The 14,966-nt window shown below is 34.9% G+C and overlaps 1 protein-coding gene across 8 annotated transcripts in view; it reads right to left on the bottom strand.

Moving 5' to 3' along the window:
- The window catches only part of SPAG16 (sperm associated antigen 16), a 1,155,561-nt gene that overhangs the window by 1,127,743 nt on the left and 12,852 nt on the right, over positions 1-14,966 (bottom strand). For 5 of the 8 annotated variants that reach the window (XM_017946898.3, XM_017946897.3, XM_021924410.2 and 2 more), the window contains exons 2-3: positions 8,919-8,965; positions 7,679-7,774 (exon numbers count right to left, since the gene is read on the bottom strand). In XM_017946898.3, the coding sequence (XP_017802387.1) occupies positions 7,679-7,774; positions 8,919-8,965 (143 nt within the window). Of the gene's footprint in view, positions 1-7,678; positions 7,775-8,313; positions 8,966-14,966 lie in introns of all 8 variants that reach the window. The other 3 variants (XM_009182992.4, XM_009182993.4, XM_021924411.2) reach the window with 3 other exon arrangements.

Below are 14,966 nucleotides of genomic sequence, written 5' to 3'. Positions count from 1 at the left end.
CCATTTTCAGCATTGGACAGATCATCAAGACAGAAAATCATCAAAGACACATCAGACTTAATCTGCACTACAGACCAAATGAACGAAATAGCTATTTCACACAACATTTCTTCCAGTGACTGCAGAATACACATTCTTCTCCTTATCACATGCATCATTCTCAAGAACAGACTATCTCTATCCTTGGGATATATATGGCCTGGCATATCGGGCCACAAAACAAATCTTAAAAAATAAAAAAATTTTAAAACCCTGAAATTATGTCAAGTATCGTCTCTAACTACAATAAAACAAATTTAAAAATCAGTAACAGGAGGAATTTTGGAAACTACACAAACACATGGAAATTAAACATGCTCCTGAATGAGAAAAGCAAAGAGGAAATAGAAAAATTTATTGAAACAAATGATGGTGGAAACACAACATACCAAAACCTATGAAATACAGTGAAAGCAGTATTAACAGGTAATTTTTTAGCCATAAAGTGCCTGCCAATGTCCTCAAGTCCCTGTATGGGCGCCACTTTGCCACCTGCATGGACCTTGGGGGACTGAACAAAGGATGATGAACACAGGAATAAAGAAAAAGACAAAAGAGTATATTTGGAAGAAGGGTCGGGGCCTCCTTGCTTCCAGTGAACAAGGGCCCTGAGCTTTTTCAGTCCTCCATATTTATTAGGTAAAAGAGATAGTGAGAAGAAGGGGTGACTGTCGGGTGACTGTCGGTCAGCAGTCTGATTTACAGCAGGCTTACAAGGTTGCATTCTTCAAACAATAGGCTCTAGATGTCCCAGTAGATAACCTCAAGGAGCACAGCGCCAGGGAGTGATTGCTTTCAGCAAACCTTCTGGTGGTAGGCACAGTCACAAGTTTGCCCATATCCTGCATTCATGACAAATAGTTTGTTGTTTGATCAAATACCCTCCCCACTGGAATGTTGAGTTTGTCATGATCCCTTTGCTGGCTCTCTACAAGTGCCTATATCAATAATAAACAAAAACTTTAAATAAATTACCTAATGAGTCATTTTAAAGAACTAGCAAAGCAAGAGTAAATAAAACCTAATAAATATAAGAAAAATAGTAAACATCAGAGCAGAAATAAATGAAATTAAAATGAACAATACAAAAGATCAATAAAACGCATGTTGGTTTTTTGAAAAGATAAACAAAATTGACAAAACATTAGCCAAAAAAAATTTTTTTTAAGTAGACTCAAATAAATACAATTAAGAGGAAAAAGGAGACATCACAACCAATACCAAAGAAATTTTCAAGGATCATTGGAGGCTACAATGAGCAACTACATGCCAGTAAATTGGAAAGCCTAGAAGAAATGGATAAATTCCTGGACACATACAACCTACCAAAGTTGTAACATGAAGAAATCCAAAAGCCAAACAGACCAATAACAAGTAACAAGATTGATGCCATAATAAAAACACTCCCAGCAAAGGAAAGCTCAGGACACAATGGCTTCACTGCTGAATTGTATCAAACATTTAAAAAAGAACTAATTCCACCCCCACTCAAACTATTCTAAAAAACAGAAGAAAAGGGAATTATTCAAAGCTCATGCTATGAGGCAAGTATTACCCTGATATCAAGGCCAAAGACATGTGAATAAAAGAAAACTACAGGCCAATATTCCTGATGAACACAGATGCAAAAATCCTCAACACCATATTAGCCAATTTAATTCAACAACACATTAAAAAGGTCATTCATCATGACCAAGTGGGATCCATCCTTGGAATGCAAGGATGGTTCAACTTACTCAACTCTATCAATGTGATACATTATAACAAAAGAATGAACATCAAAAATCATTATTATCCTTTCAATTGATGCTGAAAAAAGCATTTAATAAAATTCAACATCTCTTCATGATAGAAACCCTCAAAAAACATGAAGGTAGAAGAAACATACCTCAACACAGTAAAAGCCATATATGACAGACCCACAGCTAGTATCACACTGAATGGGGAAAACCTGAAAGCCTTTCCTTCAAGATCTGAAACATAACAAGGATGCCCATTGTCACCACTATTACTCAACATAGTACTGGAAGTCCTAGGTAGAGTAATCTGACAAAAGAAGGAAATAAAGGGCATCCAAATCAGAAAGGAAGAAGTCAAATTATCCTTGTTTGCAAGTGCTATGATATTATACTGGAAAAAAACCTAAAGTATTCACCAAAAAAACAATTAGGACTGATAAATTTAGTAAAGCTGCAGAATACGAAATCAGCATACCAAAATCAGTAGCATTTCTACATGCCAACAGTTAACAATCTGATAAAGAAATGAAGAAAGAAATCACATTTACAAATAGCTACAAATAAAATACCTAAGAGTTAACTTAACCAATCAAGTGAGATATCTCTACAATGAAAGCTATAATATACTGATGAAAGAAATTGAAAAACAAACAACAAAATGGAAACACAGTCCATGTTCATGGATTAGAAGAATCAATATTGCCAAAATGTCAATACTACGCATCTCCCATGTACCATGACATCTCCCATGTACCATGAAAGATGCTGGGAATTAAATATGAATGAGACACAGTTCTGTCTCGAGAAACTGAAAGGCTCATTTAGTAAAAACAAAACATTATAATACAGAAGCTCTTTTGTTACAAATTTTGATGACAGAATTCTACTTATGTATCCACAGATATCATACATGCAACCATTATGTATGTGTAAGAAACTTAAGTTGCACTTTTATCCCTATTACACATTATATACAACTCTCATTATGGCTTTTAACTTAATTACAAGGTTAACGAAACACCACAAAATAAGCACAAAAAAGTAAGCAATCTACAAACTAGCAAAACATGGTCTCACTTTGCAAACTGCTGAATGATCAAACATTACTCTAGTCACATGTGACCCAAAAATCTGTTGAGGACAAATAATGGTAGCTCTAGCACATAGCTTCATTTTGTCTATGAACATTCTAAAGCTGACATTTCCTAACAGAGAGGTTTCTATAGTGTGTTATGATTGCAACAATAGAAATCTGCTAGGTGACGTGATACACAATGGAGAAGAGTATTTCCCTTGCCTTAGATAGGTGAATGAAGGCTTTGTTAAGGAGACTGTTAGGTTGAACTTTACAGACAATGAGGAAATACAACAGATAAAGAAAGATAAACCAATATTCAAGGCAATAAAACATCTGAGGCAAAAACAAGGGTGACGATTCAATCCATTAAGGCTCAGGGTCTTATGGAGAAAGGACCAAAGATAAAATGGAAAAGCTAAACAGGAAGCATATCAAGAAAGCAAAGGTAGGTGGAAGGGTAGACACCCAATGTGTCTTAATGTGAATTTACGGAGAGGGGAGATAAATTGAAATTTGCATTAGACACATCTTTTAGGTGGGAATAGAAGGAAGCATAGTACCAGCAGCATGCAGTAGTTCAGATGAGAGAAGAAAGAAGGTAGCTTTAAGGTAGACTAAGTGAGGATGAAGGTAAAGAGAAGGATATGAAAGATGTTGAGGACATAAAACTTTCCAGACTTAAGAACTAATTAAATGTTGAATTGCAAGAAGTGCTAAACCACATATTAAAATCAAGTATCTTGACAAATTTTGAACTGTTTTAATGTGAGTTCCTTTCACAATTTTAGTTGACCAGTGAGACCCAAAAAAATAAACAATGAAATCCAAGTGGTCTTAAAACTTAAATGTTACCTTATTTGGGGCTTCATTTCATCAACTCCTTAATTCACATTAAGTCAAATATATTGGCTTGGATAATCTGCAGACCTGGCTTTGAGTACAAGGAGCCTGGGTCTCTAACTAAAATTAAGTGTGTACATGAAGAGAATGCGAATTCAATAATGACAAACAGCTCTTTTTCTTGGGACCTAGTAATTGAGTCTATAAAAGTAATGAAAATTGTTTCAAAATTCAATCCATTAACATTATGATATGTGAGAGTTAACATAATGGTATAGGTTGGTGCAAAAGTAATTGTGGTTTTTTTTCGTTAAAAGTAATGGTAAAACCGCAATTACTTTTGCACCAACCTAATATTAATCCCTTGTGAGATTAAGATCAAAATAAAAGGAATACAAATTTACTAATCCTAGACTATATTTTGGTATATTAACATAATAGCAAGAAAACATTTTATATTAATTCTTAACATATTTGAAAATTTCTGAGAATAGAAATCTATAAAATGTCTCAAACTTTATGTTCTCACAACACTTTTATACTATTAAAAATTACTGAGTACTCCAGACAGCACTTATTTATCTGAGTTATACCTATCAAGAATTACATATTAGATATTAAATTTTAAAATATTCATTTATTTACTTTAACTATAACAAAACTTCTACACAGATAACATAGACAGAATTTTTTAAATAAAAACTACATTTTCCAAAACAGAAAAAGAACTAATGAGAAGAGTGGCACTGTTACAAATTTTTACAAATCTTTTTAATGTCTAGAGGAACAGCTAGATCCCCATATTTGTTTCTGCATTTCACCTGTTGTGGTATGTTGTCTCAGTTGAGCTATATGAAGAGAATCCTCCAGCAGGTGAGTAGTTGGAAAATGAAAGACAACATAAACTCCCTAAAAGGGGTCCTGGGGACCCCAAAAGATCTCCCACATACTTTGAGAACTATTGATACATATGGTAAAGAACATTATCACTTGGGTTAGTCATCAATTAGTCTTCTCCAAAACTAGTTAAGTATTCCAAAGAAATTCCATAAATTCTACTTAAATTCTCAGAGGAGGAAGAAGAGGAAGAAAAGGAGGAGGGGGAAAAAGAGAAGGAAGAGGAGGAAAAGGGGCAGCAGGAGGAGGAAAAGCATCAGGGAATTGAACAATTATACGACTTGTGTGTCTTGCTACTGTCATAAAGATCAAAATTCTACATTTATAAAAATTAGAAGTCATTACGGAATTATAGCAGTATAAAGGACCTCTGAGACTGCACCTTCAAAATTAACAGAATAAAATATCAATAACCAAAGAGGCTAAAGAATTATCCAAAAAAAATGGCAAAAATACACTTATAAAAAGGCTCAGAGTCTAGAAGGGGAGACCCAGCTTAAACGTAAGTGGACCTTTCTTTTCATATATTTACATACAAATATCCCTAATACACACAGACACACAGACACAATCTGAGGAACATATACATAGTCCTATCTTTACTTGTATTCATACTTGTAAAATGCTTCAATTTCAAGAAACAACTGATAGTATAACCAAACTACACAATTGTTACAGATTAATAACATTTCCTATCTTCTCAATATTTTTCAAGAATAACTTTAAATATAATGAAAATACATTTAATTCAGAATTCAGATCACTGAACCTACCAAGAAAACGGATAGTATCAAATACATGATTTAAAATTTATAAAGCAAACCATGCAATCAGTTCTCAAATATTTAATCTATACTACCCATGTTTAAAGGAAATCATAAGAACTTGGCCCAGCGCGGTGGCTCACGCCCGTAATCCCAGTACTTTGGGAGGCGAAGGCAGGCAGATCACAAGGTCAGGAGATCGAGACCATCCTGGCTAACACAGTGAAACCCCGTCTCTACCAAAAATACAAAAAAAATTTAGCTGGGCGTGGTGGTGGGCACCTGTAGTCCCAGCTACTCGGGAAGCGGAGCTTGCAGTGAGCCAAGACTGCACCACTGGACTACTCCAGCAGGGCGACAGAGCGAGACTCCATCTCAAAAAAAAAAAAAAAAAAGGAAATCATAAGAACTTATTTAAATGTCAACTATTCAATAAGTCATTTTTGTTAATATTTTAACAAATAAGACAATTTACATTATTTCAACTTAACTTTCCTAATAGTATCATAATCTTTTACTTGCAATCTTCAATGAAAATTTTAAGAGGTCTGTACATAGAGATTACTGTATCCTTTAACATAGAAGAAAATATATCTTGTTTATGAATATATATAAGATCAGAACAAAAAACTGCTTAAACAAGCAATAAGTATTCTTTAAAACAGAAAGTCCATAGCACAATTCAAATTGCTGAAGATTAAAATATTTAGAAATAAAAAGCAAATTAAAAAATATAACATATGCTTATGACAAAATAAATCCATATTTAATTTTAACAGCTTAAGGACAACTTCTGTGAATTTTCAGCATAATACTGTTCCTCCAAAGAATTTTGTAAAGTGAGGCAAAAAGAAGCTAAATGAGAGTCAATCAGCTATAGGCATTCCAGAAATCAAGAATGTTAACTCATGTGAGGTTATGATAAAGAAAAGCTTCCAATAAATTGATAAAAGAGGAATTACTGATATTTGGCTCAGAAGATACAACAGCTACTACAATGGATTTCTTCCTCAACTGCCCTCTGATTTATCTTTGCACTATAAACACTTTCGAGCATGATAGCCGAAAGAAGCAATTACAGTTTTGTTCATAGTTTTTTCATTCAATGATTCATTTATTCATTCTCTTATTTAACTGCTATTTATTTAGTGCCAACTATGTGCAAAGCTCTGTATTAGCCATATGTACTTTACCAAATACCAATACAAATGAGCAGTACATAAAGAATTTGTCAAAATCCTTAGTGATGTGAAGCAAGAGGATGATGAGAAGTGAATAAACATATCAGTTGCACGTCACTGAAAATGCTATTCCTACATTTTAAAACTATTCCTACAAATTATTGCTTTGAGATATCCAACAGACTAATAAGTCTATGTAATAGACTTCACTTTGTGTCTACCAAGAAGAAGCTATGTCCATGGGATGCATTAGAGAACATCATTTACTGTGAGCTGTAGCCCTCCATTTACAACAGAATGCAATTAATTCTGGCCTGAAAAAATCTTCCTCTAGAGCTTTTATTCCAATTTTGAGTGGACAGACATTTTGAAAAGGAGTTATTGGACTTCTAGATTGAAGAAGTCTACAGAATATGGAAAGAATGACATGGTATAATCTGCAGTAAAGTCTCACATACAATTCCACACTAAGGAAGGCAAATCTGCAACCAAAAAGGAGTTTCACAAATTCCTTCACATTTCTCAGTAGTAAAGGGGTTAATCACTGAAAGCAAGCATCCTTCTTAATGTTGTACAAAATAAAACATTAAAAAAAATATTTTTGCCATCATATTAAATGGTTCAAAATTTTAATGAGTTTTCAATTTTAGAGGAATGCCATCAGTTTTACGCACTTTTAGCTCATTGTATTATAATCAAAAGACATCCCCCACCACATTCTTTAACATAATTAGTTCATAAGCCTCGCAAGAAAAAGTCATAATATAAGTATTCCTTGTAAGATTAATACTTTCATTTAAAAAAAACACAAAATGTTTACAAAACAGACTGTAGAACTTGTATATGATACTAAATTCTAAACATAAATGTTAAAAATTCTTGGTTTATCCTCCAGTGAGATTAATCAGAGTTCGGAGAGAAGGTGTCACTTGATACAAAGTCATGCAAGAGTGACCATGATGTGGAGAATGGCAATCCAAAAAAGAGTAAATATGACTGCTTATCTTAAAGTGAAGGCTTGATCACAAATATACAGAAATGAAAATGATACAACCTAGGACTGGTAAGTATTTACATTTAAAAAACTTTCCAAACTTCATACTGCTAAACTATAGACTACGCTAGTGTTCAAATTCTCACCAAAATTTCAGTATCTGTAGCCTGTTCTTGGGCCATCTGAATTGCTTTTGCCAGATCTTCTTCACCTTCTGGGATGCTAAAATTATCATCTGGTATCTAGTTCACAGAGGAAGAGAAGGATAGGAAAAGTGAGCAGAAATATAAAATATTTTATTTCACTTTAGAAATAATTTTTCTTCACAAATCAAAGGATCAAAGAAATACTTTATGTAAAACACCATGTCATTCTGAAGATCCATGAAAAATGAATAACTGCTTTCTTCTGACTTCCTTGTAAATGTCAATAAGTGTCACTTCTAATAAATTCAAGGTTAGTTTGTGGGCAACTGCTTTTATCTATAATAGAAAATACAATCTAATAATTCTGCTGAAAAAATAATAAGGCTATCTAAATATCACCATTCTCTCCCCATCCCAAGTGCCCTCCGCCATCACTTTTTCATAACTACTAGCAACTGAAAATCTCTGGTTTATTAAAAAATAAAACTCACTGAGCATTAAAATCTTGAAAGGATGTGATGGATTGTAATTATATTAATGACAGTTAAGACTTAACACAAGCTTCTTATGTACTGATCACTGGTTTAGGCCCTTTACATTTATTAACTCAACCAGGAACTTCATGTGGTACATACAATCTCCATTTCACCAGTAATAAGCCTGTCTCCAATCTTCATTCCATCTCTTGCTCACCCAGGCTCGCCAGGCTTATTTCCACACAGTTTCATTCACAGCCTCTGTCATCTACCAGTGATTTTATCCTCCAAGTGTCCAAAGTAATGATAGGTCTCGGGAACAAAGAATTAAAGGAAAGCTTTGAGATAGGAACCACATTAGACAGAAGTACAGTTAAGCTGAAGGGATGCATAAGGCCTGAGCTCCAACTGGGCAGTGGGAATCTAGGAATCCTTGACAAGAGCAAACTGGATGACAGGAAGGAAGTGCCTCCTGAACAGAGATAACAGTTTATGGTAGGAATCTACAGGCAATAAGGAGCTGAACCTGAAGGACAATTAACAGGAAAATCAAAAAAATCAGATATATTATCCAATTTAAATGTTTAAATAGAATTTTCACATCTCATTCTTAATCAGCTGATACAAGCTAAATTCAGTTGAAAAACTAGTATCTCTTAACAAAAAAAAAAATGGTTCTTACCTGTTTCAGAAAATAAAATGAGCACTTCATGAGAATGACTGCAAAAAATTTACAGAATAAACACCTAAAATTAACATGTTACCTCTTCATATTCATAGTCATCTTCAGACGTTTCAGTTATGGTGACCTCTGAATATCTTGTCAAGTTTTAATCTCAAAAAATATAGAATAAAATTATTACACAAAAATTGATTTGACCTTCAAATATAGTATTGGATTCAACTATCTCACCAGGAAGTTGGTAAATATATGTAATTTAATCTCCAAAAAATTTGTCTTCCTCATATAGCCTATAAATCTAGATATTTTAAAACAAAATACTTCATTATTTTTTACAACTCAAATCCATGAAAACCTACATTTCTATCTGTCTGTCTGACTGTTTTCTATCTATCTAATGATTTTCAACTTGATTCTATCAAGGCTTATGAAAATACATATAATATCATAAGGTAGCGTGAATTAGAAAGAAATAAGAAAAAACAGTAAATTTTTCAAATTCAATCTAAACCACAATGAATTTTCCAGAGCTCCTGAGTTAACCATTCACAGTACGTGAATAAAATGCGACTTTATTTGGTTTAAAGTATTGTGAATGAACAAAACAAATGCACACCAATATTTAAGTAAAGAACACATATCAATATTTTTATCAATAAAATTTAACTTTTCCATATATCTCCATTTTTAAATTATCTTTATAGGAAAGATAACTTAATTTTTAAGTGAATATAAAGTATACAGCCATCATAATTCAAAATTTCATAAATACTGAAGAAATTAAATATCAATGGAAATGATTCTAACATAAAATAATTCTATGAGAATTGCTTTAAGACTTTCAAAAATTGTAAGTTACTCTAATTACATATGAAAACTTCAAGACAATATTTTATGTTAAATCATAGCGCACACCATCAATGCTTGTTGTTGTTGTCGTTGTTGTTAGGTTTACATTTTTTTTTTATTACACTGACTTGGTTATGCCAAGTTTAAAATGTATGAATTAAACACTTTAATGCACGACAGTGGTTATGAAAATCAAAGAGAGGATTAGCCTATTTTTCATTTTGCTGCTGATTATAAAATGTCTCTGGTATTATGCTAACCAAGCGTTAGCTGAAGGGGTATATAACAACTTCTGTTGTTTGTAACAAGAATAGATAACGCTTACACAGTATTTAATAGGAGACAGGAACTGTTCTAAGAGTTTTCCATGTATTAACTAATTTCATCCTCATCCTGTCTATGAGGCTGGAACTATAACTCTATTTTACAAATCAAGAATCAGAGGCATAAGGTTCCACAGCTAGGAACTAAAAGAACCCATTGCTTCTCCATGTTCTGTGTGGGTTTTTGGTGCTACATAAATACATAAAGTGCTTGCCAAATATTTTCCTTAGAGATCTAAACCTATAAATGTATTATTGCTACTAAGCTCCATCACAAGTAATCATTCTCCCCTGTATTTCTTATCCCTATCACTTGCAGGAGACACTTAAGCCCCATTCCATTATGACCAACCCTCAGACACGAAGTATCTGTCAAAAGGTCAATATTTTATTGTCAAACATGAGTAAGTGCCTCTCCTAATAACATAGCGAAAAGTAATTAGGCTCAAAAATAGCTAAATGATTAAACAACAACCACACAAAAATAGTTGCATACTTCAGTCTATTCCATAACCTTAATTCATCCATATTAAATCCTACAAGGAGTAAAAATATCTCCTTTATTATCTATTACTGTAGAACAGCTTCTAATAGTATTTGCCTCACTCTCTAATTCCTTGCCATCAGCCTCTTTAAAGAACATAAGGCTTCTACTAGAAATCTGTTCGAGGTATTTTATCTTTCACTAACAACGTATTTCCAACATCTCCCTAATCCCCAGTTCCAATGCCACTGTTACTTCTTATTTAACACCCTACTCCAGATACTGAACCTGAAGGTCATGCTAAGTGAAATGTTAGATACAGAAAGACAAATACTGCATAATCTCACTTACATGTGGACTCTAAAAAAAAATTCCAACTCCACGGAAAAATTAGAAGGGGAGTTACCAATGAACAAACGGTAGGGAGAATGGGGATGTTCGTCAAGGTTGCACAAACATTCATTATAAGATGAAGAATTTATGGAGACCTAATATATAGCACACTAACTATGGCTAATAATAATGTAGTGTGCACTTAAAATCTGTAAAGAGAGTAGATCTTAAATATTCTCACCACAAGTAATATAAAAAAGGAAAAGGTAGCTATACGAGGTGAACAGGTCAATTAGCTTGGGTGTGGTAATTATTTCACAATGTATATGTAAATCAAAATACGTTGTACACCTTGAATATATGTAATTTTGTCAATTACATGTCAATAATGCTGAAAAAGGAACAACACGCATTTATTATACTGTAGTTTCTCTGGGTCAAGAACTCACTAATGGTTTAGCTCGTGGAATCTGACTTGGGGTCTCTCATGTCACAGTCAAAATGACAGCAGGATTAGGGTCATCTGAAGGCTGAGATGAGGCAGCAGGATCCATTTCCATGGCAGCTCACTGACATAGTACTAGTTTCCCAGAAGACCTCAGTTCCTCCCCATGTGGATCTCTCCACAGGCTACATGAGCATCCTCAAGATATGGTGGGCTAACTATCCCCAGAAAAAGCAGTCCAATAAAACAATGTGGATGCCACAATAGCTTTTCTGACCAAAGATCAGAAGTCACACATCATTTCTTTTTTTTTTTTTGAGACGGAGTCTCGCGCTGTGTCACCCAGGCTGGAGTGCAGTGGCGCGATCTCGGCTCACTGCAAGCTCCGCCCCCCGGGTTCACGCCATTCTCCTGCCTCAGCCTCCGAGTAGCTGGGACTACAGGCGCCCGCCACCTCGCCCGGCTAGTTTTTTGTATTTTTAGTAGAGACGGGGTTTCACCGTGTTAGCCAGGATGGTCTCGATCTCCTGACCTTGTGATCCACCCGCCTCGGCCTCCCAAAGTGCTGGGATTACAGGCTTGAGCCACCGCGCCCGGCGTCACACATCATTTCTTCATTATCCTACTGGTTACATGGGTCATGCCTATTCAATGTGTGAGGATTACACAAGAGCATGAATATTAGGAGGTGGGGCTCACTGGATGCGTATTAGTTCATTCTCACACTGCTATGAAGAAATACGCAAGACTGGGTAATTTATAAAGAAAAGAGGATTAATTGACTCATAGTTCTGCATGGCTGGGGATACCTCAGGAAACTTACAATCATGGCGGAAGGCACTTCTTCACAGGGCGCCATGAGAGAGAGAATGAGTGCAAGCAGGGGAAATGCCAGACACTTATAAAACCATGAGATCTCATGAGACTCACTCATTATCAGGAGAGCAACATGGAGGAAACTGGTCCTATGATCCAATTACCTCTACGAGGTCCTGCCCTTGACATATAGGGATTATTACAATTCAAGGTGAGATATGGGTGGGGACACAGATCCAAACCATATCAAGGTGTCATTTTATTTTAGAGACTGGCTTCCTTCCATATTCTGAGTGTTAAAAGAGTCAATATATGTAAAGCATTTAGATTAGTGTCTGGCTTATAGTAAATGATATACAAGTGTTTGTTGTCATTTCTTTTCTCACTCTGGAAAGAGTATCTATGGAAAAAAAAATCTCTTACGTTTCTCATGCCGCTGTTCCCCCATATATTAAAATGAATAAAAGACATTTTAAATTTCCCTCCAGTTATAGATTGATATATTTGATTGTTTTATATAAGATAAAATTTCCGAAGGTTCAGCTAGAGGAAGTTGGCCTCTTTTCTATGAAAAAGCATGACCCCTTCTGAGAGACAGTTCCTAGAAAGTAATTTTGTATACAGTCATTTGTATGTCTTCAGAAAAGCAATGCCATCCTTCACCATGTACACATTACAATAATTTCAAAAAGAATATTCTAAAATCTTCTGGATAGACTTTAAAGTTGTAAATAAGCCAACTACTGATAAGATTATATGAGGAAGATGTCACATGGCAATATACAGTAGAAAAAAAGTGATTTTTCCTCAAAGCATAAAAAATATCAAACAACACTTATATACTCCTACCCAGCAAACACTCTGGACAATGGCTTTTTATCACCTAAATGTATTACTTTCTCACAATCAAAAAAAATTAAGAGAAAACATAAATACCATTTTACAAAGCTTAAAAGTATTTTCACATGGACCAAAACTATATTTATTCTCACAACAACCCAATGAGGTCAAATGGCACAAATACAATCATCTCTAAATTAAAAATGAAGAAACTGTATCAGAGATTAAAAGATTTGCCCAAGATCACATAGCTGTGAATGACAAAGATAAATTCCTGAGATACAAATGCCATAAATTTGCTGCTACATCGTACTGTTTCTACAATGAGACAATAGGAATACACAATATGTTTTTACAAATATCCTAGGTAATGAACTCACCTATTTTTTTTCCAAAAACTCTCAAGTATTACATTAATAACAGGTAAATTAAATCACATAAATAGCTTAATTTGAAGACCCCCAGAGGAAAGAGAAGCAGAAAAGAGCTACCGACTACAGACTCAAAACGAAATCTAACCAAGGGCAAGAGATTGATGAGACAATACGTCAGGTAGTGGACAAAACAATCAAACTAGGAAAATACATACTTTGATTGATTTTTATGTTTCCACAATATAATTTATACTTAAAATTTCCCAAAGGCAACTCAGTTTAAATGTCACAATGTTATTAAAGACATAAATGTACTTTGACACTTACGTTTGTATGCATCTGTTTACCTGGCTAGCTAGCTGGCAATAGAGACAGGTGCACAAACTGATCCTAAAGTGATTCTGTAGCAGTTTGCAAATATACACACTATACAAAATGTGACAATTAATGAATGTGAAATTTGGAGGAGAAAAGAAAACAGTATTATAGAAATAAGATTAAGATGCAGCACATACCATAGGTCTCATAAGATTGTTTAAAAATAACCCCCAGATTTGACTCTAAGCTTCCCAGTAACCAGGGTAAAAAGGGACATGGAATCAGACACTATCTCTGTATCGACCCAATGAAAACAGATGAGTTTCTCTACAGATATCCAGCAATATCTCGTTCCAAAGCCTGACAGAAATGACATTCTTGGGTTCTCACAAAAAGAATAGTGCATTGTAGAGATATCAATCCCCTTGGCCCTTGGGACAGCATAAAAGGCAGAGTGAAGTAGGATGTGATGGAGTACTGTATGTGAAAAACTTTGGAAAGCATTGTTTTGTATAGCAATCTTGCCAGAGTAGAAAAGGTTAATTCGTCAAGAATGATAAAACTCTGTATACTCTGGTTCTACTTTCACTGAGCAACTTTCTCATCCGTAATTTAATCTCTTAGGTGATCCTACTCTCTAGGAAACATTCATACAATTAAGCTAATCACAGTTCTCATGCAAAGTTATTTTTCTACTGAAATAATAAGTTAGCATTCTGGCCTAAAACCAGTTTCTTAACGTCAAGCTGCCTTTGAGCCCTTACAAAACTCCCTTCCCTCTAACTGCCTAGTATTCCTTCGAAGAACACTGGTGAATTTCAGTCCCAAAATTTTCTTCTGCCCCGTCTGTTCCCCTCATATCTGGTTCTTACCTATCTGCACACTTGGCCTTGACTTGACACTTAATACTGTGCCTGGTTTTCTAGACTGCTCTTGCCTAGGGTAGTGTCCATGGCTCCCCTTTTCTCCCTGCCCTGAAGCCACAGCCTACAGTACCATCCAAGTTCAGACCAGGTTCTGTATTCCTAGTCATAACCTAGACACAGACTGAGGTTCCCATTCCTCACAAATCTCCATTTGCTCTGGAAGGAATTTAGTAGCACTTGTGAGTTTCATAGCATGAATTAGTTCCCTGGTATTTGGTCACCATGGGTGAACTATCTCATAGTTTCTGCACTAGCAGAGCCTGCACCAGATCCTGATACCGTCAATCTTTTCAGAAAATGGGAAAATGTAACACCCACACTGAAACTGCCAGGGAGCCCTAAGCCCATCATAGTACTACAGAGAACACAACTGCCAGAAACCTCAGTGAGACATTTTGGTTGGCCTAATGGCGCAGAGCTTG

Source organism: Papio anubis, chromosome 10 (assembly GCF_008728515.1).
Source record: "Papio anubis isolate 15944 chromosome 10, Panubis1.0, whole genome shotgun sequence".
NCBI classification, from domain to species: Eukaryota; Metazoa; Chordata; class Mammalia; order Primates; family Cercopithecidae; genus Papio; species Papio anubis.
This window is presented reverse-complemented; position numbering and strand designations above follow the sequence as displayed.